At 44.6% G+C, this 25,102-nt stretch overlaps 1 protein-coding gene across 2 annotated transcripts in view; it reads right to left on the reverse strand.

Moving 5' to 3' along the window:
- Positions 1–25,102, reverse strand: part of VDR (vitamin D receptor) — a 120,020-nt gene that overhangs the window by 67,522 nt on the left and 27,396 nt on the right. Inside the window, exon 2 of one of the 2 annotated variants that reach the window (XM_072134718.1) lies at positions 16,646–16,733. The exons of the other annotated variant lie outside the window; for it this stretch is intronic. Coding sequence (XP_071990819.1) covers positions 16,646–16,658 — 13 coding nt within the window. The 5' untranslated portion in view covers positions 16,659–16,733. The remainder of the gene's footprint in view (positions 1–16,645; positions 16,734–25,102) is intronic. 2 annotated transcript variants of the gene reach the window in all.

Consider the following 25,102-nt stretch of genomic DNA (forward strand, 5'->3'; position numbering starts at 1 on the left):
CCAAAAGCCCTAAAGTAACTTGGTCCTTAAGGGGTAAAAGGACATATACTACCAGGATCAAGGATAGTAAACCAAGAACACTGACTGACTGACTGGTGTGTGCCCCCACTGGCAGGATCCACTATTCTTTAAGCTCCTTGTGCCTTGTTTTAAAGGAAAAAAAGGCTTTAAAAATTGTGCAAATGAGACTGATGGGCTCCAGGCTCCATAGGTGTTAATGAATCCTGGAGCCCCTCCTGCTAATTTGCATAATTTTAAAAGACTTTTTTAAAAAACCAGGGCATAAGAAGGTAAAAGAAGAGCATATCCTGCCAGAGGGGGCACACACCAGTATGTCAGTGTGCTTGATTTACTATCCTTCATCCTGGTGGTAAATGTCCTTTAATCTTCAGTTACCCTTTAGTTAAATGGTGGAGACTATTTCATATGAGGTCTTCCATAGTAAACAGCTCTAATTTTCTCTAATTCACTGTAAAGCAGCAACAGCCCCATATAGTAAAGACAAGATACATATAGTAAAGACACAATTAAAAGCACAATTAAACAACTGCATAAGTAGCTAGACATATGGCAACCATCACATAGTAGACAACAAACCAAACCATAGGCCAATTAGCAAAAACTTTATTGAAAGAATAAAAAAACACTTAAAAAGAGGGGGTAATATACTCCAAGATGAAAAATCTAAGCGGGACTACGACATGATAGGGTCTCCAAAAGAAAGTCCCCTTAATGACCCACATCCAACCCACTACTACAGAGTACATATCTGGATGACGTGGCAACAGGGGGCATGCAGTGTTGTAATATTACAACCATATGCAAATGAACAAAATAAATGAATAAAGTGCTGTGAACTATATAGACCGCTAATAAACGTTACAAGACCACTGGAATAATAATATATATAATCAAATAGTCAACCTGTCCTACAAATAAACCTGGTCCTTAAGAAAGACCTAATGTAAAAAGCAGACAGCACAAACTAGAAAGCACAACCCAAGTCTATATACCCGTTGCCTAGATCGCCAGCTGTAGTGAAAAGGAAAGTGGGAGTATTGCCCCACGCGTATTGCTACTGAAAGTAATTACCTCAGGGGTGCAACAGACCCATATAGGACATTATAGAGAAGTATTGATCATAATGCTGGTGTGAATATGTAGGTATGAAAGAAAACTTACTATTAGCAGCATCATGTCTCTATCCAATCAATCCTCTATCCATACAATCCAATGGATATGTGAAAATTTATATTTATTATATCAAGTATATATTATTAGGTATGTTATATTTACATGTACTATAACTTTAGGTAAAGTTTGTTGAAAGTGTAGTGATCATTTAAAATATACACCATGGGAAGATGCACACAACTGTTAAAATTGAGTATATCTGAATATTTCCTATGCAATTGTCTACCCGTTTACATACGGATTTTATTGTGAGGTTGCTGTATTTAGTAGTACAGTAGCATAACCTGGATATCAGCTCTGTAATTCATTTGTAATATAAGGTATAGACTGCATTCACATGAATGTAAGCGTATGTGTTCGCTGCGATGAAGAGGAGGAGGGGTGACCCCTCCCCTCCACATTTTGATGCATGGCGCACAGCGCCGTATCACGGAGAAAGATGGTGCGGCACCGTACTGCTCTGTGCGGCCATTGCCGTCTATGGGGGACATATGTACATCAGCAATCTTGCGGCCATACATACGGTCGTGTGAATGTAGCCTAAGTGCCGGTGAAGAAGTGTGCGTGTCATGGAGCATATCATGTATAACTTGCCTCAGGACCTTACAAGTAGCAGGGTCACATATTGACAATACTTCATCAATCTTTTTGGGGTGGCTGTTACATATACAACTTATACTATAGGCTTTTTGGATCATTTTCTTCTTAGTTTTTGTACATGTATTTCTGCTCTTGTGCTGCTATGTACTCTCAAGTGCCAAAAAAACTGCATAAAACAGAGAAACAATGTTACTGATCCTGAAATGCCTGTTTCAAAGAGATTTACACAAGATACACGACTTACAGGTGGAAACACTGGCCAATGATAAAGAATGTCATCTGGGGTTTTTTTTTACAGATATCTTACATGTATGGAAAGTTATTTGCAAGTATGTTTAGTACACGCGGAATATGGGGGCATGTTATCTACCATCAAAAATCCATCATGATAAACCAGGGACACTTACTCATAGATCCAGGCACAGAGACTGTGGTAATCTTATTATATATGTTATCCATGGCCTCCTTCTTTCTAAAATCAACTTTTAAAATTATAATAATGAGCCAGAAGGGCTCTGGGGAGCATTACCTGAGCCCCTCCCTGCTCTGTCTTCAAAGGCTAATACACAGGAACAGGTCACTCCCTTGCTCCCTCAGCATGTCATCTCACAGCAGCAGAGGAAGTTTTTACTACACAGTGGGAGTGCTCCTGTACAGTGTAGCAGCCTGGGAAGCTGCAGCACGGTAGTAACACCCACCAGATACCTTCTGGCTAATCAGTATAACTTAAAAAGTTGATTTCAGAAGGAAGGAGGCCACAGATAACAAATATAAGAAGATTACCACAGTCACACTGCCTGGACCTATGAGTAAGTGGCCCTGGTTTGATGATGTTTTTTTTTTTTAGTAAAGTTCCTATATACTTTATTCCTTTATAATTGAGTATGGTTATTTCTAACATGAACATGATTGAGAATGGTAAGAGTTAACTTTTTATATTTACATCAAGGTAGTTTAAAGCTAACCTGCCACCAAGATTGTCATTTTTAGCTGATGAGAGGTTCCCATAGCCTTTGCTAAGCTGATTTTTTTTTTTAAAGCCATCTGAATCATTTCAGTACTTTTTAAAAGTTTATATCACATCACCAGGTTCCCTGCCAGCAGCATGTGTTGAATCCAGAGAAGGAACGGGGGTAGGGGGCAGCTGCAGTCTTCACTTTAATGAGCTTTTATTTTGTTTACTTATTTTATCTGTAGGAGTCATTTTCAAATACAATGGATACGAGAATAACAAAACGGATAAAAATAGAAAGAGGTATCATAAAGAGAGATACACAGAGTTTCACTGTTTTACTCTCTCATATCTAACTATTGACTAACCCTATGCCGTATTGTTGTTCTTTGATTTGTGCTTTTGTTCTTTGTTTATTACTATGAATTAAGATTAAGTAGCAGGAGCATACAGGTGCAACAGCTGTACAAATGCAGGAACAACAGGAACAAGTATACAAATGCAGGAACAACAGCGAAATATGAAGATGCCTTCCGACAAATGCTCCAGCAGAGCCTACTATTATTACTAAGGAGGTTTTTTTCCACTCTGGACAGGTGTTTTTCCAGGTAATATAATTATTACAAAGATCATACAAAGTGAGCAGTGAAAGCAGAGACTTGCTGAGTCATTTACCTGTGAGATAAGAATCTCGTACTGTATTCCAGGATATGACCCAATAAAAAAAGATGAAAATACATAAACTTCATTTGTAATAGACATATTGGAAAACACTGACATTATATTTAGGATTGGTATACTCAGGAGATTAAAATCAGAATCTTTATAGGTGGGTGACACAAAGTAGCAATTGCACTCTTTAAACTGGCTCTTGGCTCTCTAGGAGACCCCCCCATCAGGGAAAGTCTGCCATTGTGCATGAATTCTTAGCAGTCCTTTAATAATTCGGCACTGTGCTACAAAATCAATAAACCTGATCATACAGAGAACAGCACAATGATATTCTTATATTTGTCATCCTTCAAAAAGCAACTTTTAAAATTATGCTTATAAGTTAGAAGAGCGCTGGGGGCATTACCAAAGCCCCCATGTAGTAGATATACAGAATGTTACACTGTGCAGGAGTAGTTCCCCTGTCCCAATGCGTGAGATTACAACAAGTTGAGAGAGGGGGGAAGTGCTGAAAGCTGGAGTCTGGATGCCCCATGAAGCCCTTACAGCTCATTAGCATATTTTAAAGTACCCTTAATACAAAAAACATAGTACTTACCCCACAGCTCCTCTTCCTTCTCTGCTGTTACATAAGAAGAGGGAAGGAGCTGCAGGGAGCACTGGAGGTAAGTACAGAGTTACATTTTTTAATATAATGTGCCGCTGTGGGAATTTTATTACTGAGCGGGGCTTCTGTAAATTTCATTACAGGGGTAGGCATCTGGGTATGTCATTATTGAGGGGAGAATGTTGGCCATTTCATTAGTGTAGGAGGCTTCTGGGAATCTCATTACTGAAAGTGACTACGGGGCATTTCATTCGTGGAGGAGGCTGCCGGGCAACTCATTACTAATGGAAGGCTTCTGGGTATTTCATTACTGGGTGGGGCTTCTAGGAATTTTATTACTGGGGGATGATGCTGGGCATTTCATTACTGGGAGAGGCATCATGGGCATTTCAGTACCGGGGGAGGCTGGGCACTACATTACTGTGGGTAGGCTGCTGGGTATTACATTACTGGGGGAGGCGCCCGGGCATTACATTACTGAGGGTAGGCTGCTGGGCATTACATTACTGAGGGTAGGCTACTGGGCATTACATTACTGAGGGTAGGCTGCTGGGCATTTTATTAGTGAGGGAAGACCGTGACCAATGCATTTCCCACCCTAGGCTTATACTTGAGTTAAACTATACTGGAGTTAAACAGTTTTCCCAGTACCTAAAGATTAGATAGGTATTAGAAAGAAGGAGGCCAATGATAACAAATATAAGAAGATTGCCACAGTCACAGTTTTTGGAGCTATGAGAAGTGTTTATCCATGCTTAATTTGTATTAATCATGAGCTGTGCTGAACCCCCATCTGCTTAAAGGGCATCTACCAACAGGTTGAAGGACTGCATGCAAATGAGCCTGAGGGGCTCCAGGTTTCATAGGTGTAGATGGAGCCCTCAGGCTCATTTGCATACAGTTTATATTCTGGAGGTAGATTTCCTTTAAAAGTGCACCATATTCGGTGGTTTTACTCTAGAGCAAACAGCCTCTGGATTAGAGTAATCTCATTCATTCTCTCGCTAGACACAACCTCCATGAAAGCAATGTTATTGCTCAGCCACACTGTGGGTGTTTCTCAGTCCTCACAGCAACATATCTCTTCTTCTCTTTATGGCTACTAAGCAAACCATAACTGGGGCCTGGAAGGAGCCTTGTCTTGACTTCTCTGAGGTCAACAGAAGGTTGAATTAGTACATTATCAATGATAAACCCACCTTCGTGGACCTGTCAATCATATAAAAGTAAGTAAGCAGCTTCTACTGCTACAACAGATGTTAGATGTTACACTACTAGCGTTATCGGAAACTAGCATAATCGCTAGCAGTTACTGCCACAATGTACAATAGAAACACCGGAGCGTGCTGTAAGCGGTAGGGCGTATTCATGAAAGGGCGGGATTAGGGGCGGTGACTGCTGCAAGAAGCTCAGCTGCTAGCCTATGGATGAGAGGGGCGGTCTGCAGGAGAAGCAGCTCCTCAGACCGCCCCCTCATGAGTATGCGCTACCACTGTCAGTGTGGTGCAGCGTTTCTATTGTATAGCGTGGCGGTAGTGTTTCCGATAACACTAGCAGTGTAACGCTGCTGCGTCTGTTGTAGCATTAGGAGCTGATTACTTTAGTGAGCAGCTCCTAGTGCATTTTATATGGATGACAGGTCCCCTTTAATGACAGACATGCTAAGTTCTTGGCCATCTGGTCACAGTGGTGGGACTAGTCACTAGGGGGCGTAGCCATATAACTTAGGCAGGTACGTGTGTGGTGATCGATTTCCATTAAGCTATAGTTATCATTTGTTTGAGCCCTCCTGGGCAGTGTTGGACTGCTGTTCTTTGGGTCATCTAAAGGAAATGATTCTGAGGACCCACCATCAACCTGTACTTATATCAAATCAGTTTTCTCTTATAAGTAACAATGATAAAATCCCTTCTCTCGAGCACAAACTGGCATGTGATTTTTCCACTGGGTACTTGTTTCCGCTGCCTTACCATCTACATTCTCCAATCCCACATCTGATCTTATTTTGATATTACTGATGTTAGTAGCGTTATACAGAATTGACAAAGAAGGAGTAGCCACTCCAAATGTGATGTATTCAGATTACAAACACACTGATCATGCAAATTTGAGGGAAAGACTATTACTTTTTTTTCTAATAGGAAGCCCTGTGTAGGGTTAACCCTGATCCTGTGAAGCTCATTGATAAGGTTTTATAAATTTGTTATCCTTTATAAACCTTGTTTATACTGGCATCCAGTAGGTTCCTTGGGCTCACTCTATAAAATTATCCAGGGGTTCCACTAGAATAAATTATCCTGGGGACCCACCACCCATTCACCTCTAGGAAAATGACCCAAGTAGTCTTTCAAATGTTTTTTCTACTACTTGAACTCCAGTCCAGCCTGGGCCCACTGAATGATAATACGAAACCAGTTACCAAATAGAAGGATCACTAAGTCTGTGTGATACACTGAAGCTTAGATATACACGTTCTTTTAGTGGGCTGTCCTTGAACTATAAATAAATATATCAAGATGTGGGCTCCTGAATACAGGTTTATTTCAATGGATGATGCACACTTATTAAAGATGCATTGTTAGACCCAAGTTATTTACCGTATATACACATGTATAAGTTGAGTTTTTCAGCACAAAAATGTGCAGAAAAACGTCCCCGCGGCTTATACACGAGTCTATTACGAGCACTTAAAAAAAAAAAAAAACTTATATACTCACCCTCCGGCGGCCCAATGCTCCACGGGGCCCCGGATGTCGGCGCGTCCTGTCTTCTTCCTTCTGTCTTCTGTCATGGATGCGGCCATGTTTTCTTCAAGCAGGCGCATACTATGACATCAGCAGCGCCGGCTAGAAGAAAACATGGCCACATCCATGACAGAAGAAGAGCCGCGGGGAAGAAAGAGGACGGGACGCACCAACATCGGGGAGCCGCACCGACATCGGAGGGTGAGTATATAAGTTTGTTTTTTTTAAGCGCTGGGGGCTGGCTGTATACTACTGGGAGCTGGCTGTATACTACTAGGGGCAGGCTGGCTGCATACTACTGGGGGCTGGCAGGCTGTATACTACTGGGGGCTGGCAGGCTGTATACTACTGGGGGCTGGCTGGCTGTATACTACATGGGGCAGGCTGGCTGTATACTACATGGGGCAGGCTGGCTGTATACTACATGGGGCAGGCTGGCTGTATACTACATGGGGGCAGGCTGGCTGTATACTACATGGGGGCAGGCTGGCTGTATACTACATGGGGGCAGGCTGGCTGTATACTACTGGGGGCTGGCAGGCTGCATACTTCTGGGGACTGGCTGTATACTACTGGAGCTGGATGGATGTATACTACTGAGGGCTGGATGGCTGTATACTACTGGGGGCTGGCTGTATACAACATGGGGGCAGGCTGGCTGTATACTACTGGGGGCTGGTTGGCTGTATACTACTGGGGGCTGGTTGGCTGTATACTACTGGGGGCTGGCTGTATACAACATGGGGGCAGGCTGGCTGTATACTACATGGGGGCTGGCAGGTTGTATACTACATGGGGGCAGGCTGGCTGTATACTACATGGGGATGGCTGGCTGTATACTACAGGGGCTGGCTGTATACTACTGGGAGCTGGCTGACTATATACTACTGGGGGCTTGCTGGCTATATACTGGGGGGGGGCTGTGACCAATGCATTTCCCACCCTCAGCTTATACTTGAGTCAATAGTTTTTCCCAGTTTTTGGTGGTAAAATTAGGGGTCTCGGCTTATACTCGGGTCGGCTTATACTTGGGTATATACGGTAATCGTGCAGTGTCTTGTGTAGAAAACACTCAAGAATCTTAAAATTTTATATGGTTTCCCAGTGTTAACTAGTAAATAAATCCAGTGCTGCATGACCATGTAGCTTTACCAAAAGAAGAACTACCGGCACAAATACCATTAAAATGAATCATAAGATCATACGTACATTGCAAAATCTGCCACTCCCTATGCTGTCAATTAATGTATAGTGTATTTCCGAGGTATAAGGAAATCTAAATACACTGCTCGATAATTTACAAGTGCTCCATGACCTGACATATGCACAACTAAACCTAGAAAGGAAGGATGAAAGTCTCCAGGATCATCTACAAGTTGCTAAATGTAAGCCTAATGTATAGAGTTAAAAAATGTATGAGAAACAGGAGAATATCCAATTTATATATTCAAGGAAGCCAAGGTTTGTGTGCGAGTAACCTCCATTATAACTCTTGAGCATGCACTAGATGTAAAGATAAAAGTATGGAGCAGCATGACTGAATACTTTCATGTGTGAGTGTTTCAGTCGAGGTTACAGTAGCCCCGCAAGAATCATGAAGTGGCGAAACCCAAGGTCAGGCAATGTGTTTCCTGGCATTTTAAAGTACAAATCCAATAACTTTTTTTCACATATAAATCGTTCTTTGCTTATTATTTTCATTACCTCAAGCTGTGTCATAGAACTCTCTGCAGCAACTCTCACTTACCTCCTGCTCCCTATACACAATCATAACAGCAGGGAAGCAGTTTTTACACAGCACAGACTAAAATTTTAAATTGCTAGTTTCTACTTCTTTTTCCATGCTAAATGCACTTCCGTGTGATGGAAGCTGCCAGCAGGGGCGTAAATACAGTGGAAGCAGCCAAAGCAGCTGCTATGGGGCCCGCAGTGTCAGGGACCCTGGCATCAAACTTGCCACACTAACGAATGGAGGATGTGCACCATTATATGCATATTATATTGCACATCTTACAGCATAATGGGGCAGATTTACTTACTTACAGATTTAGTTCCTCTGACGTCCACCAGGTGGCGCTGCTGCGCTGAAGAGCATCGGAACGCACTCAAGTTCACCGGCCTATTCCTACTGAAGGTAAGTGCAAGCTCCGCAACACATTTTTTTTTTTTTTAAATGCGGCGGTTTTTCCGAATCCGTCGAGTTTTCGTTCGGCCACGCCCCCCGATTTCCGTCGCGTGCATGCCAGCACCGATGCGCCACAATCCAATCGCGTGCACCAAAATCTTGGGGCAATTCAGGGAGAATCGGCGCAAATCGGAAATATTCGGGTAACACGTCAGGAAAACGCGAATCGGACCCTTAGAAAATGACCCCCAATATGTATATAACAGTGCACATCTTCCACAGTACACAGCTGAGCCAGAAGCTCAGATAATAAATGGCAAGGGAAGGGATAATAGGACTAGGAATCTCTCATCTTTAGCTACCTGATATCTACTTCCATGTGGTCAGCAACTACTGGTCTGCATGAATGTATTTTTTAAGGAAGTATGGGTTTAGGGTCGAAAAATAGACACCCAAATTAACATTAAATATAAAACAGAAGAAAGCGGATGTCCACAAAAGATCCAAATTCATATTAAATCTTTATTCATCCAGAATGTTAAAAACATTAAGCACATCGGTGCTTAACACATACTACAGGACCCCAATACTCTGCAACATATACCAATATTACAGTAATACCAGCCAATATATAATCATTTAGGTGAAAAAATGTTTGCACAAACGATACAATAGTTTATCCCATAAGTATGGTGTACAAAACATCAATATATAGAAAATGGTACAGGTAAAGTTTACCTACATAATCGCGGTGTCAGGTATTGAGGTCAATAGTCCCGACGCGTTTTGCCTGTAACCACAGGCTTCCTCCTTGGGCTGCATGAATGTGCGAGTGTGTAAATGTGTGTATGAGTGTAGAACACATTTACTTACCCATCCCGTCGCGATCCCCGATGTCTGACCTGGGTTTGGAGCTACCGCGATTCAGTAAGATCGTGCGTCCAATTTCCTGCATGTGTCGCTTCCCTGCTGAGGTCTACCGGAGTTCATCATCTTCTTCCCGGTGCTTGTGAGTGCTGATCTTGCGACACAATTTGATTTTTAAATTCCGCTGTTTGTCCGAATCAGTCCGGTTGTCCGACGGCCACGCCCCCTGATTTGTGTCGCATGAAAGCCGGCGCCAATGCGACACAATCCGATCGCGTGCGCTAAAAACCAGAGGCAATTCCGCACAAAACGGAAAAATTCGGGAAACCCGACAGAATCGCGGTCCTCGGACCCTTAGTAAATGTGCCCCGTTACGTTTGTGTGTGGATATAAAAGTATAGAAATGTGTTTGTATGAGAGTGTATAAATGTGAGCGATTGCAGAAACGTGTGTACTTTTATGTACACATACAGTACTTCTGAGTTACTTCTTATATGAAAATTTTTTTAGTGTACAATGGATGTCCTCATCCCAAAGGCAAAGTAAAAGGAATCAAAACTGCACCGTGACAGGAAAATAAGGTATTATTCACTGAATTCACTTTTTTACAGCCACCCTATACGAACAAAGAGCAAAGTTTATATCTTTGCAAAAACATCATATACATCTGTGTTAGTCATCAGATGAATGTTATAAGTCAACATAACTGAACCTTGCTCTCTTGTCCTTAGACCTGATGAAGGACGATAGATCATCTAAAAACCAACAGTATGCTTGGTCTAAAACAGCATGGCTTTACAGAGGGCAAACATCTCATTCATTTGTTTAACTACGTCCCAAACCTGTTGGATTTTGGATAGCCTATATGGATTTCAGCTGATACAATTCAGTTCCACAGAAAAAGCAAATAGTCACTGTGTATTTCATTGGATGTGTAATTGGTTTAATGATAGATATCAAAGTAATAATGTTGTGCATATTGAAGAGAGACTAGTCACAAGACATGGACCACAAGGTTCTGTTCTGGTTCATGTGTTTGTAGGTGACAGTAAAAGGTTTGGAGTAAGGCTTGATCAAAGGCACAAAGTTATAGAAAAAGGTTTCTGTAACCTGAAAAATAATTCATCTTTGTATCCAATGTTTCCAAATTCCAAATAATGTCCGAGGAGAAAATGAAGCATCGGTCTGAATATAGAATTGGCAGTACTAGGCACATTATGAAATTGGTTGGAGGATATCACTAAGTTATTTCTTACTCAACACTTCCATCAAATCAGGTTGGAATACAAACATGCCACTAATTAACACATCTACCCTAAAATAACAACACAAAATTATATATTCTACCTATGTTTTTATGGTTATAGTTGAAGAGGTTTTTACCACTGAATACATGTATTACATATCCCACAGCATATGCACAACATGCAAACTTTAACTTTGTTAACATTCGTTAACTGCAGCAAATGTGTGCAGGAGCGGGCAGGAACGCCCCATGCCGGACACTCCCACACCAGGCCGTGCCCGCCCGTGGCCGTGCACCGCTTTATGTCCTCCATGGCAGCTAGAGGTGGAAATGGCTTAAAGAGGATAATAATCAAAATTTCAGGTGGCTCATAGAAGCCCATGATGATAAGTGTCTAAATGGCAACAGGATTTAGTAACACAAACCACCGGATAATAACCTATGTTTTACCATTCCAGTTCAGATAACGGCTTCCCAGTTGAAGAGTTTTCCAAGCACTGATCCCCACAATTGTCCTATTATGATGACACAACCTTTTCCAGCATGAGATTTATTAAACAGGAACCGGTCCAGCTATAATGGAAATTGTAACTGAGGGAAATATAGAGAAGAAAGAATAGCTGGCCATGGGGTCCAGCAAGTGTCCTACTTAAGCCCCCTTCATGTGAGTGTATTTCATGTGCATGTTTCTTGGTGCAAGGAGTGGATTACAGGACATGACACCACACCTTTCCTACTGTACAGTTCGGTTTAATGGCGTTAGCGACCAACTGTCATACTTCACTTTTACATGTCTTTGTCTTAGTCCGACACCAACCCAGGTGCCTGTCTCCAGGACCTTGGGCGCTTTGTCCCTACAGATCATGTAGCCTGCACTTCACAGAAGTGCCCCTATCTACCTCTGCACCCCAATCAGTCTGTAGTCGAGCCGAGGGCGGCTCTTTCAATTGCCCCGGGGGTATGCAACACCCTCGCCAATGCAAGGCAGAGCTGTGTTTGCAAATACGTCCCACCATGTAGCTTGCAGCCTGTGTAGGGTCTGATTAGCCTCACAGCATGTCACTACATAACACAGATGAACTCTGCAGTGGTAGATCCTGCCTGGCAAGGCAGGAGTTAATTACTTTATGTGATGTAAAATGTGTCATCCAATCACATGTATTATCCTAATGTATTGTAAGCTGGGATGTAATTGGAGGAGTAACCACCACATGACCAAGAGCTGAGAAAAAGTGACGGTTGGAGATTTCCAACAGTCAGTTCAGTCAGAGAAGTGAGTCTGACAGGATTCAGTCAGAAAGACTAGCCAGTCAGACCAAGCAGTGAGACAGTAGAGTGTAGTGAGTAAGACAGAGAGAGGAAAGGGGTATCATCCTACCTTCCAGGGTGATACCTGAAGCAACCCAGGACAAGCTGAAGCAGCCTTTTAGGACACAGCTACCTCCCAGCCTGCCATTGCATCCAGGCTGATGATCCCTCCTGTGACTCCCTCCAACTGCATCTCAGTACTCCACCATTTTGTTAAGGCACGTTGCTGCGGTTCCTGTCGGTTCCAATAAAGAACTGCAAGTTGTTTTTGTTCAACCTCTGCCTCCGTCTGGTCCCTGCTACTACGGCTGCCATCATCACAGGCACCCTGTCCACTACACAGAGACTTATACTCTAGACACCAAAGGGTTGCCCCAGGGAGATCCGCTATAGCAGCCTCTCCCTCATCATTTCTTGCCAACACCACCCTGCTGGAGACCTGCCAGGCTGTAGGACAGCCCTCCGCTCCCCATACCAAGCACCGTAACACTAGCGTGCCTAGGCCGCAACCGCCAGCCACTCAGGTACTGCGGGCCCCGGCTGACTCCAGGCCCCGAGAAAAGGCTAGGCCCCGGTGGGGGATGTTGCACAGGCCTATGAGGACACATTAAAAATGCATTGTACTCTGAGCTACATACAAGTGCAAGTGTGTTTTCACTGATCCCTGATCCATTGCCATAGAAAAGATAGACCACAGTTTCAAGTGTTTTTTCATGCGCATTGTATGCCCTACTTTTACTCAGGACATGCCCTTTTCGTAAAGGATGGAAACTGACTAAAAAAGCTCTAAAACCCTCAATAAATGTGGAGCAGGTCTGCAGATTACTCCAGTATACTGGCACAGACAAATACATCTCCCCCATTGTCTGATATATTGTACTACTTTTTGAGACACTAAAGTTTCATTTGAGACATGAAAAAGTAGTACAAGAAGACGGAAAAGATGGTGATAAATATCCCCCACGATTACTTCAGAGGTTTATTCTAAAAAATGACATTTTGGCTAGGTAAGTCTTTATGTTTGAATAACTTTCTTGAGACACAATTATCCATGTCCAGATAAGAGAAGAGGTATGTTTGTACAGTTGCATGTATCCGTCACGTGTATGTGGCAACATGTATCAAACTGGGAATAGAATATCCATAAGTCTACCAATAACTATACTTCCAACCAAGGCCATTCAAAATGTGTATTAATAAACCTTCTCCAAGGTTTATGGCTGTTCAGCGTATAACCATATAAAGTTTCGGGTCACTTAGAAATGTCCATATTTTTAAAAGAAAAGCACATTTTCTTTCACTGAAGCTAACATTAAATAAATCATAAATACATTCTGTACATAGTTAATGTGGTAAATGACTATTCCAGCGTCAAACTTCTGGTTTTTAATGCAATATCTACATAGGTTTATTTAGGCCCATTTTCAACAACCAGCACTCCAGTGGTTTAATGGTTTATTGTGTTTGCCAACTGTGTAAGACGGCTAATGGATGTTTAGAAAACCCTTGAAAACCCTTATTCATGTATGCTAGCAGAGCTGAAAACACTTTGGGTGATTAGAGGAGCTATAAACTGACCTTCCTTTGACCTGGTTGAGAATCTGGAGCATCAAATATGCTTTTTCTATGAAACTCTCACAATGGCCAGAAAAAAAACTAGTGAAAACTCAACAGTCTATTCTTGTGCTTCGAACTGAAGGCCATCCCATGCTACAAATTGCCAAGAAACTGAATAATAAATACCATGTTGTGTATTACTACCTTTAGAAGAGAGCAGAAACAGGCTCTAACCAAACTTGAAAGAGAAGTGGGAGGCCCCGCTGCACAACTAAGCAACAAGACAAGTACATTAGTCTCTAGTGCAGCCAAATGCCAGTGTCAAGCTCTACAGTGAAGAGAGTGGCAAAGAAAAAGCCATATCTGATATTGACTTATAAAAGTAAAAGATTAGTATTGGCAAAAGAACACAGACATTGGACAACGGAAAAAAGTGTTTTAGACATGGTGGAGGTAATGTGATGGTCTGAGGTTGCTTTGATGCTGGTAAAGTGGAAGATCCTTACAAGGTCAAAGGGATTTTGAATAAGGAAGGTTATCACTCAATTTTGCAACGCCATACCATACCCTGTGGACGGAGCTTGATTGGAGCCGATTTCATCCTACAACTGGATACAACTCCAAATTATGCATGAACTATTTAGGGAAGAACTAGGCAGCTGGTTTTCTATCTGTAATGGAGTGTCACCAGATCTCAATCCCATTGAGCTGTTGTGGGAGCAGCTTGACCATATGGTCAGCAAAAAGTGCCCATCATGCCAATCCAACTTTTGGGAGGGGCCTCTGGAAGCATGGGGTGAAATTTCACCAGATGATCTTAGCAAATTAACAGCTAGAATGCCAAAGGTCTGTAATGCTGGAATTGCAGCACATGAATGAAAGATTATTTAAGGAGAAAATTATTATTTCAAATGCAAAAAAATATTTCAAACTCTTTCAATATCTGGACTATATTTTCTATTCATTTTGCAACTAATTTGAAAAATAAAAGTAAATAAAAGTTTTCATGGAAAACACACTATTGTTGTGTATACATGTATAGTTGTTCTTTATTAATTATCTACCACAATTTGTGTGAAATTAATTGAATTACAAATTACATAATGCCTTGATAACTCTAATGGTAATATCCCCATGACCAGAGCTGAGGACAATATATGGGGCTTATAAAAGAGACTAGATAATTGTATGTGATATGTAACAGCAATGGAATGTGAAGTAACTCGGTCGCCTACAAATAACAGGAAGGTTACTGAGTGACGCCTTCAGATGTTTTGCAATTATGTTATAGCAACATTATTTAACTTAATAATGCATCTTCACATTGACTTGGAGAAAGCAAACATGACTCACAACACCTAACCTTCTATTTAGCCTGAATATAAACACAACGTAGGAAGTAGCTGCCCACAATTTATATCTGGTCTCAAGATCAGTTTGAGCTTTCTATGAAGAAATTTTTAGAGTAGTAGTTTTGACCTCCTCAGCCATTTCTACTGGAACCTTTTCTCACCAAATCTGGAATATCCAGGATTATCAATAGTAAAAATCCATGAAAAAAATAATTTGCCTTCTGAACCCTTTATTATTATGAAAAGGGTCTCTACCACATCCACAAACATTATGATCTGCTGACAACATGCTGTAGATAAATGCACTATGATGTAAAAAATATTTATAAAAAAATATAATTTTTATCTGTTATGCCATTTCTGAGAAATTCTTATTTTAATCCATATGCTAATGAGGTGAATACACTGAGGTTATGTGCTCAGCACCTAAATCACTGCTATTATGTCTTGTAATAAGCAGTGACAAAAAAGAAGAGGGAATTGATTTCATCAGGAATAGCAGTGCTCCAGGTTTTGAGAACAAGACTAAGGACAATGCCCCATGAGCATACATAAATTAATTGGGAATAAATTGGAATAGCATTATGGACAAAAATAAAAGTATGTTGGAAATCACAGTGCATTTCTTTATAACCCATATGCGCACCCAGCGGATTATAGCAAAAGGAAATCTACCACCAAGGCTCTCTTCCCACCACGTATACATCGGTAGAGCGCCCCAAATTACATAATTTGCATATACATTCACAAATAGTGGCAGACTGAGGCATAGTTGTTGCCTCTATCTTGCCACTATACATCCTGTCCATCAAAAAATGCAGGATGGAAAGGCGCGGCAAGCTACGCGAGATATGCACTAAGGAAAGGCAATGGACAGCTATAGGGTACAGAGGCAGCATATTGCATCCTTCCTCACAGCCTCACCGAGCGTATACTCCACTCAGCAGGAGGGGGACCCGGTGATCTCACTGTCCATGTTAGGACAGTGACATCACCGGGGGAACACTCCATTCATCGGCATCAGCCAATCAGCGGATGCTGCCAATGTACACTCCTCCCCCTGCATTCAGGGGATCACCTGAAAAATATAGACTTATTAAAATCAGGCCAGAGCGCCCGGATGCAGTCTCCTGGCACTGCAGCCAATTATTCACGCCTCCTGCGTGACATCATCTCCTTCTCCAACATGGGAGAGGAAAGCATCTATCACGCAGGAGGCGTGGCACAAGGCGTGAATGGTTAGCAGGCTGGAGCGCCGGGGCATTGCGTCCCTTTGCTCAAGCCTGATTTTTACATGTCTTTTTCATGCAATACCAGCATGTCATGATTAAAGAAGACGACCATCAGGATCAATAATCAAAGGACAATAGGTAAGCATGTTCAGTGTAATTTAACAAAAATGTAAATATATTAACACTCACTGTTTGTAGTCATTCAGCAACAGCTGAGGATCTGCTCCTCCTGGAATCGGTCAAAATCTCTCTCGCTGTCTTCTACGCTGCTTTGTTCCTAGACATAAAGTAACCTGTTAAAATACCTGGGGTAATAATAACCACAGGGCACAGTATTGTAAGTTACAGCACTGGCTTACAGCAGTGTCAAACCTTTTACACAGGTGTTCTACAAAGTAAGAATGCTAACAAAAATAGAAAATGTTACTAGAAGGGAACTTTCTTTGGCCTTCCCTCTGACCGCCTCTGTGCCTATCTTCACTATGCCTCTGGGTAAGTGTGACCTGCATTGCTGATATTTACCACTACCGGATGGTACCTCGGTTGATTGTATTGTTTAAATGCATCTAGGTCTATCTTCCCTAAACTAGTCCTACTTTTGGACATAATTCATATTGGAAATTTATCTCGGCACATTTCTGACTTTTGGGGCATGTGGAGGAGGGGGGTCATTGGTACTCTGTGTCAGTCCCATTTCCACCTGGGACACCTTGATTCCCGTTATGTTTAGATTTTCAAGAATTCCTCTTAGAAGTTGTTCATGTGTATTACTTTGATATCTTAATAAAGTAGAATTGTTATTTTTCTTAAAGCTCTTTGTTTTTGGCGTTTGTTAACTTTTCATCATTAGGACAATGACCTCCAAAATACACCCAATTAAAGGCCATCTACCACCAGGATGAAGGATTGTACTGACATACTGGTGTGTGCTCCACTCTTCTTTAAGCTTTTTATGTCCTGTTTTTTTTTAACTTTTTAAAATTATGAGCAAATGAGCCTGAGGGGCTCCGGCTCCATAGGTTTCAATTAAACCTGGAGGCCCTCCGGCTCATTTGCATAATAATTAACCCCTTATCACCGACACTAGTTTTCAGCTCAATGACCAGACTCGATTTTTCAAATCTGACATGTCTCACGATAATTGGTTATAACTTCGGAACATATCCGGGTGATTTTGAGAATGTTTTCTCGTGACACATTGTACTTCATGTTAGTTATAAAATTTAAGTGATAAGTAGAGATGAGCGAACATGCTCGTCCGAGCTTGATGCTCGGTCGAGCATTAGGGTACTCGAAACTGCTCGTTACTCGGACGAATACTTCGCCCGCTCGAGAAAATGGCAGCTCCCGCCGTTTTGCTTTTTGGCGGCCAGAAACAGAGCCAATCACAAGCCAGGAGACTCTGCACTCCACCCAGCATGACGTGGTACCCTTACACGTCGATAGCAGTGGTTGGCTGGCCAGATCAGGTGACCCTGGGATAGACTAGCCGCTGGCCGCGCTGCTCGGATCATTCTGTCTCTGGATGCCGCTAGGGAGAGAGCTGCTGCTGCTCAGGGAAAGCGTTAGGGTGTTCTATTAGCTTACTGTTAGGCAGGAGTGATTCTCAAAGAACCCAACAGCCCTTCTTAGGGCTACAATAACGTTCTACTTTTTTTATTTTAATTTGCATCTTTTACCATTTTGTGAGGAATTAGCAGGGGGACTTGCTACCGTTGTGTTTAGCTCTTAGTGGCACACATATCCATAGCAAAGACCGAAGTGGGAAAATTCAGTAGGGGTTGGATTTCTATTAGGCAATAACTCAGTGTCATCTCATCTGGCATAGTAGTGTGCTTCCTTTGATACTTGGCTAGAAAATAGCCATAGGAGAATACAAACAGCTTCTTGAAGCCTACAGTAGCGTTCTATATATTTGATTTCTGGTTGATCTGCTGGTGGCTGTAGTTTCTGCAGTGCATGTACTTGCCAATTCTGAGCAATTTGTAGTGAGACTTGCGACCGCTGTGTTCTGCGCTTAGTGGCGCACATATCCATAGCAAAGGCTGAAGTGGCAAAATTCAGTAGGGGTTGGATTTCTATTAGGCAATAACTCAGTGTCATCTCATCTGGCATAGTACTGTGCTTCCTTTGATACTTGGCTAGAAAATAGCCATAGGAGAATACAAACAGCTTCTTGAAGCCTACAGTAGCGTTCTATATATTTGATTTCTGGTTGATCTGCTGGTGGCTGTAGTTTCTGCAGTGCATGTACTTGCCAATTCTGAGCAATTTGTAGTGAGACTTGCGACCGCTGTGTTCTGCGCTTAGTGGCGCACATATCCATAGCAAAGGCTGAAGTGGCAAAATTAAGTAGGGGTTGGATTTCTATTAGGCAATAACTCAGTGTCATCTCATCTGGCATAGTACTGTGCTTCCTTTGATACTTGGCTAGAAAATAGCCATAGCAATAGGATAGCATTGTTTGGTTTTAAAAACTCAAAAAAAAACAAAAAACACAAAAAAAAAAAAAAAACACAAAAAAAAAAAAAAAAAAGTAAAAAAAAAAATAAAGTTATAACTCTCATTTTAAAAATGTTTAACCCGAGGGCTAGGGGTAGAGGACGAGGGCGGGGACGTGGGCGTCCAACTACTGCAGGGGTCAGAGGCCGTGGTCCTGGGCGGGGTGAGACACCACCTGCTGATGAGGGAGCAGGGGAACGCCGCAGAGCTACACTCCCTAGGTTCATGTCTGAAGTTACTGGGACTCGTGGTAGAGCACTGTTGAGGCCAGAACAGTGCGAACAGGTGATGTCGTGGATTGCTGACAATGCTTCGAGCAATTTGTCCACCACCAGTCAGTCTTCCACGCAGTCCACCCATGTCACCGAAATCGCCACTCCTCCAGCTCCTGCACCTCAGCCTCCTCCCCCCCAGTCTGCCCCCTCCCAGGAAAATTTGGCATTTGAACCGGCATACTCTGAGGAACTGTTTTCTGGACCCTTCCCACAGTCACAAACCACTTGTCCGGTTGCTGCTGAGCAATTTTCCGATGCCCAGGTTTTCCACCAGTCACAGTCTGTGGGTGATGATGACCTTCTTGACGTAGTGGAAGTGTGTAAAGAGGTGTCCGACGATGAGGAGACACGGTTGTCAGACAGTGGGGAAGTTGTTGTCAGGGCAGGAAGTCCGAGGGGGGAGCAGACTGAGGGATCGGAGGATGATGAGGTGACAGACCCAAGCTGGGTTGAGAGGCCGGGTGAACACAGTGCTTCTGAGACGGAGGAGAGTCCTCGACCTGAACAGGTTGGAAGAGGCAGTGGTGGGGCCAGACGGAGAGGCAGGGCCAGAGCTGGTGCATCAGCGCCACTGTCAACTAGTGAAGCTCCCGTGGTGAGGGCTCTTGCGGCGAGGGCTAGATCTTCAGAAGTGTGGAGGTTCTTTAAGGAAACACCGGATGACCGACGGACTGTGGTGTGCAACATTTGCCAAACCAGGCTCAGCAGGGGTTCCACCACTACTAGCTTAACTACCACCAGTATGCGCAGGCATATGAATGCTAAGCACCCCACTCAGTGGCAACAAGCCCGTTCACCTCCGGCCGTGCACACCACTGCTCCTTCCCCTGTGTCAGCTGCTAGTCAGCCCCCTGCCCAGGACCCTGCCACAAAAACCCCATCGTCGCCTCCACGATCCTCCACAGCATCCACCAGCGTTCAGCTCTCCATACCCCAGACGCTGGAGCGGAAACGCAAATATAGTGCAACCCACCCGCACGCCCAAGCCCTTAATGTGCACATCTCCAGATTGCTTAGCCTGGAGATGCTGCCCTATAGGCTAGTAGAGACCGAGGCCTTTCGCAACCTCATGGCGGCGGCCGCCCCTCGGTATTCGGTCCCCAGCCGCCACTACTTTTCCCGATGTGCCGTCCCAGCCCTGCACCAGCACGTGTCAGACAACATCATCCGTGCCCTGACCAACGCCGTTTCTGACAAGGTCCACCTGACCACGGACACGTGGACGAGTGCTGCCGGGCAGGGCCACTATATATCGCTGACGGCACATTGGGTTAACTTGGTGGAGGCTGGGACCGAGTCTGACCCTGGGGCTGCTCATATACTGCCGACGCCGAGGATTGCGGGGCCTACCTCGGTCCAGGTGTTTCAGGCCTACTATGCCTCCTCCTCCTCCCACCCCTCCTCCACCTCCTCCTCCGAACTACCATCCGTGGGCACGGCGCCATCAGTCGGTAGCTCTAGGCACAGCAGCAGTGCCGTCGCTAAGCGACAGCAGGCGGTGCTCAAACTGCTGAGCCTAGGCGACAAAAGGCACACCGCCCAAGAGCTATTACAGGGCATCACGGCGCAGACTGATCTGTGGCTGGCACCGCTGAACCTCAAGCCGGGAATGGTTGTGTGTGACAACGGCCGTAACCTGGTGGCGGCTCTGCAACTCGGCAGACTGACACATGTGCCATGCCTGGCCCATGTGTTAAATCTGATAGTGCAGCGTTTCCTCAAGACATACCCCAATCTGTCTGATTTGCTCACGAAGGTGCGCCGCATCTGTGCGCATTTCAGGAAGTCCAGCCCAGATGCTGCCACTCTCAGGGCAGCGCAGCGCCGCCTCCAACTGCCCGCTCACCGACTGTTGTGCGACGTGCCCACGAGGTGGAATTCAACACTGACCATGTTATCCAGAGTTTACCAGCAGCGCAGAGCGATTGTAGACTGCCAGATGTCAACTTCCACCAGAACTGGTAGTCAGGTCAGTCAGCTTCCTCAAGTCTACAATGAGGAGTGGACGTGGATGTCTGATATCTGTCAGGTGCTGAGTAACTTTGAGGAGTCAACACAGATGGTCAGTGGCGATGCCGCCATCATCAGCCTCACCATCCCGCTGCTTGGCCTGTTGAAAAACTCTCTGGTCAGCATGAAGTCGGAAGCTTTGCGCTCGTCACAAGAGACGGGGGAAGAATATTCCCTTGTTGATAGCCAAAGCACCCTGAGGTCTGTTTCTCAGCGCATATCGGAGGAGGTGGAGGTGGAGGAGGATGAGGAGGAAGAGGAGGAGAATGTTGGCGAGACACAAGAGGGGACCATTGTTGAGTCCTTCACTGTTCAGCGTGTATGGGCAGAAGAAGAGGAGTTGGAGGAGTTGGAGGAGGAGGAAATGGACAGTCAGGCCAGTGAGGGGAGTGAATTCTTACGCGTTGGTACTCTGGCGCATATGGCAGATTTCATGCTAGGCTGCCTATCCCGTGACCCTCGCGTTCAAAGAATTTATTCCAGCACCGATTACTGGGTGTTCACTCTCCTGGACCCACGGTACAAGCAAAATCTTCCCACTCTCATCCCTGGAGAGGAAAGGAGTGTGAGAATGCATGAATACCAGCAGGCCCTGGTGCACAAGCTGAAACAGTATTTCCCTTCTGACAGCGCTAGCGGCAGAGTGCGTAGTTCTGCGGGACAAGTAGCGAGGGAGAGTAGGCGAGCAGGCAGCTTGTCCAGCACTGGCAAGGGTACGCTTTACAAGGCTTTTGCCAGCTTTATGTCACCCCAGCAAGACACTGTCACCTGTCCCCAGTCTCGGCAGAGTAGGGCTGATCTTTACAGAAAGATGGTGAGGGAGTACGTAGCTGACCATACCATCGTCCTAAATGATCACACAGCTCCCTACAACTACTGGGTTTCAAAGCTGGACATGTGGCACGAACTGGCGCTGTACGCCTTGGAGGTTCTTGCCTGCCCTGCCGCTAGCGTCTTGTCCGAGCGGGTTTTCAGTGCAGCTGGTGGCATCATCACCGATAAGCGTACACGCCTGTCGACTGACAGCGCTGACAGGCTGACGCTTATTAAAATGAATAAAGGCTGGATTTCTCAGAATTTCCAATCTCCACCAGGTGAAGGAAGCTCAACCTGAATAATTGATCCACTCCTCCTCCTCCTCCTCATTTTCCTCCTTCTCCTCCTCTTTGTACAGTAAAGCAGAGGAAACTGGCTATTTTTTGACAGGGCCCACTGGCTCTTGCTATAGTACTTCATGCATTTAATTTTTCTGGAGGGCCACCTACCCGGTCCTCTGTTTGAAACAATTTTTGTGAGTGCCACATACAGGCACTCAATCTATTCCATTTTACTGCAGGGCCACCTACCTGCTCCTCTGGTTTGAACAATTTTTGGGACTGCCACATACAGGCACTCAATCTATTCCATTTTACTGGAGGGCCACCTACCTGCTCCTCTGGTTTGAAACATTTTTGGGACTGCCACATACAGGCACTCAATCTATTCCATTTTACTGCAGGGCCACCTACCTGCTCCTCTGGTTTGAACAATTTTTGGGACTGCCACATACAGGCACTCAATCTATTCCATTTTACTGCAGGGCCACCTACCTGCTCCTCTGGTTTGAACAATTTTTGGGACTGCCACATACAGGCACTCAATCTATTCCATTTTACTGGAGGGCCACCTACCTGCTCCTCTGGTTTGAACAATTTTTGGGACTGCCACATACAGGCACTCAATCTATTCCATTTTACTGGAGGGCCACCTACCTGCTCCTCTGGTTTGAAACATTTTTGGGACTGCCACATACAGGCACTCAATCTATTCCATTTTACTGCAGGGCCACCTACCTGCTCCTCTGGTTTGAACAATTTTTGGGACTGCCACATACAGGCACTCAATCTATTCCATTTTACTGCAGGGCCACCTACCTGCTCCTCTGGTTTGAACAATTTTTGGGACTGCCACATACAGGCACTCAATCTATTCCATTTTACTGGAGGGCCACCTACCTGCTCCTCTGGTTTGAAACATTTTTGGGACTGCCACATACAGGCACTCAATCTATCCCATTTTACTGGAGGGCCACCTACCTGCTCCTCTGGTTTGAAAAATGTTTGGGACTGCCACATACAGGCACTATCCAAATTAAATTGTCTCCATAGCAGCCTCCACACGTTGTCTCCATTGCTACCTCCAAAAGTCGTCCATATAGCTGCCTCCATACATCGTCCCTTTATCAAACGAGGTGTGTCAGGCAGAAATTTGGGTTGTTTTCATGGATTCCACATCAAAGTTGTTAACTTTGTCGCCACCCTGCTGTGTTATCCACAAAATATACTGGCAAACTTTTACCATTTAGGGATATTATTTCAGCGCTTCTTGCGCATCTGTTTACATTCCCCTCACCCGGCATATCCTAAACTTATAAGAACGCTACTACACTTGATCTTATACAAAAGGTTCTTAGAAGTGCTGTTTGGGGAGTAGCCTAGAGACAGGGGCTTGGATTGGCGAAAGCTCGCCTGGCAGCGGAACGCCAGCTCCATGCGCATCATGCGCTTCTTGCGCATCTGTTTACATTCCCCTCACCCGCCATATCCCAAACTTATGAGAACGCTACTACACTTAACTTGGTGCAGGCTGGGACCGAGTCTGACCCTGGGGCTGGTCATATACTGCCGACGCAGAGAATTGCGGGGCCTACCTCGGTCCAGGTCTCAAAGGCCTACTATACCTCCTCCCACCCCTCCTCCACCTCCTCCTCCTCCGAATTACCATCCGTGGGCATGGCGCCATCAGTCGGTAGCTCTAGGCACAGCAGCAGTGCCGTCGCTAAGCGACAGCAGGCGGTGCTGAAACTGCTGAGCCTAGGCGATAAAAGGCACACCGCCCAAGAGCTATTACAGGGCATTCCACATCAAAGTTGTTAACTTTGTCGCCACCCTGCTGTGTAATCCCCAAAATATACTTGCAAACTTTTACCATTTAGGGATATTATTTCAGCGCTTCTTGCGCATCTGTTTACATTCCCCTCACCCGGCATATCCTAAACTTATAAGAACGCTACTACACTTGATCTTATACAAAAGGTTCTTAGAAGTGCTGTTTGGGGAGTAGCCTAGAGACAGGGGCTTGGATTGGCGAAAGCTCGCCTGGCAGCGGAACGCCAGCTCCATGCGCATCATGCGCTTCTTGCGCATCTGTTTACATTCCCCTCACCCGCCATATCCCAAACTTATAAGAACGCTACTACACTTAACTTGGTGCAGGCTGGGACCGAGTCTGACCCTGGGGCTGGTCATATACTGCCGACGCAGAGAATTGCGGGGCCTACCTCGGTCCAGGTCTCAAAGGCCTACTATACCTCCTCCCACCCCTCCTCCACCTCCTCCTCCTCCGAATTACCATCCGTGGGCATGGCGCCATCAGTCGGTAGCTCTAGGCACAGCAGCAGTGCCGTCGCTAAGCGACAGCAGGCGGTGCTGAAACTGCTGAGCCTAGGCGATAAAAGGCACACCGCCCAAGAGCTATTACAGGGCATTCCACATCAAAGTTGTTAACTTTGTCGCCACCCTGCTGTGTAATCCCCAAAATATACTTGCAAACTTTTACCATTTAGGGATATTATTTCAGCGCTTCTTGCGCATCTGTTTACATTCCCCTCACCCGGCATATCCTAAACTTATAAGAACGCTACTACACTTGATCTTATACAAAAGGTTCTTAGAAGTGCTGTTTGGGGAGTAGCCTAGAGACAGGGGCTTGGATTGGCGAAAGCTCGCCTGGCAGCGGAGCGCCAGCTCCATGCCAAGATCCAACTAACATAGTTTTAACTGCAGCACCTTTAATCTACTACTAGTATGCCTCCATACAT

This window comes from Engystomops pustulosus, chromosome 2, assembly GCF_040894005.1.
Source record: "Engystomops pustulosus chromosome 2, aEngPut4.maternal, whole genome shotgun sequence".
In the NCBI taxonomy this organism is placed as follows: Eukaryota; Metazoa; Chordata; class Amphibia; order Anura; family Leptodactylidae; genus Engystomops; species Engystomops pustulosus.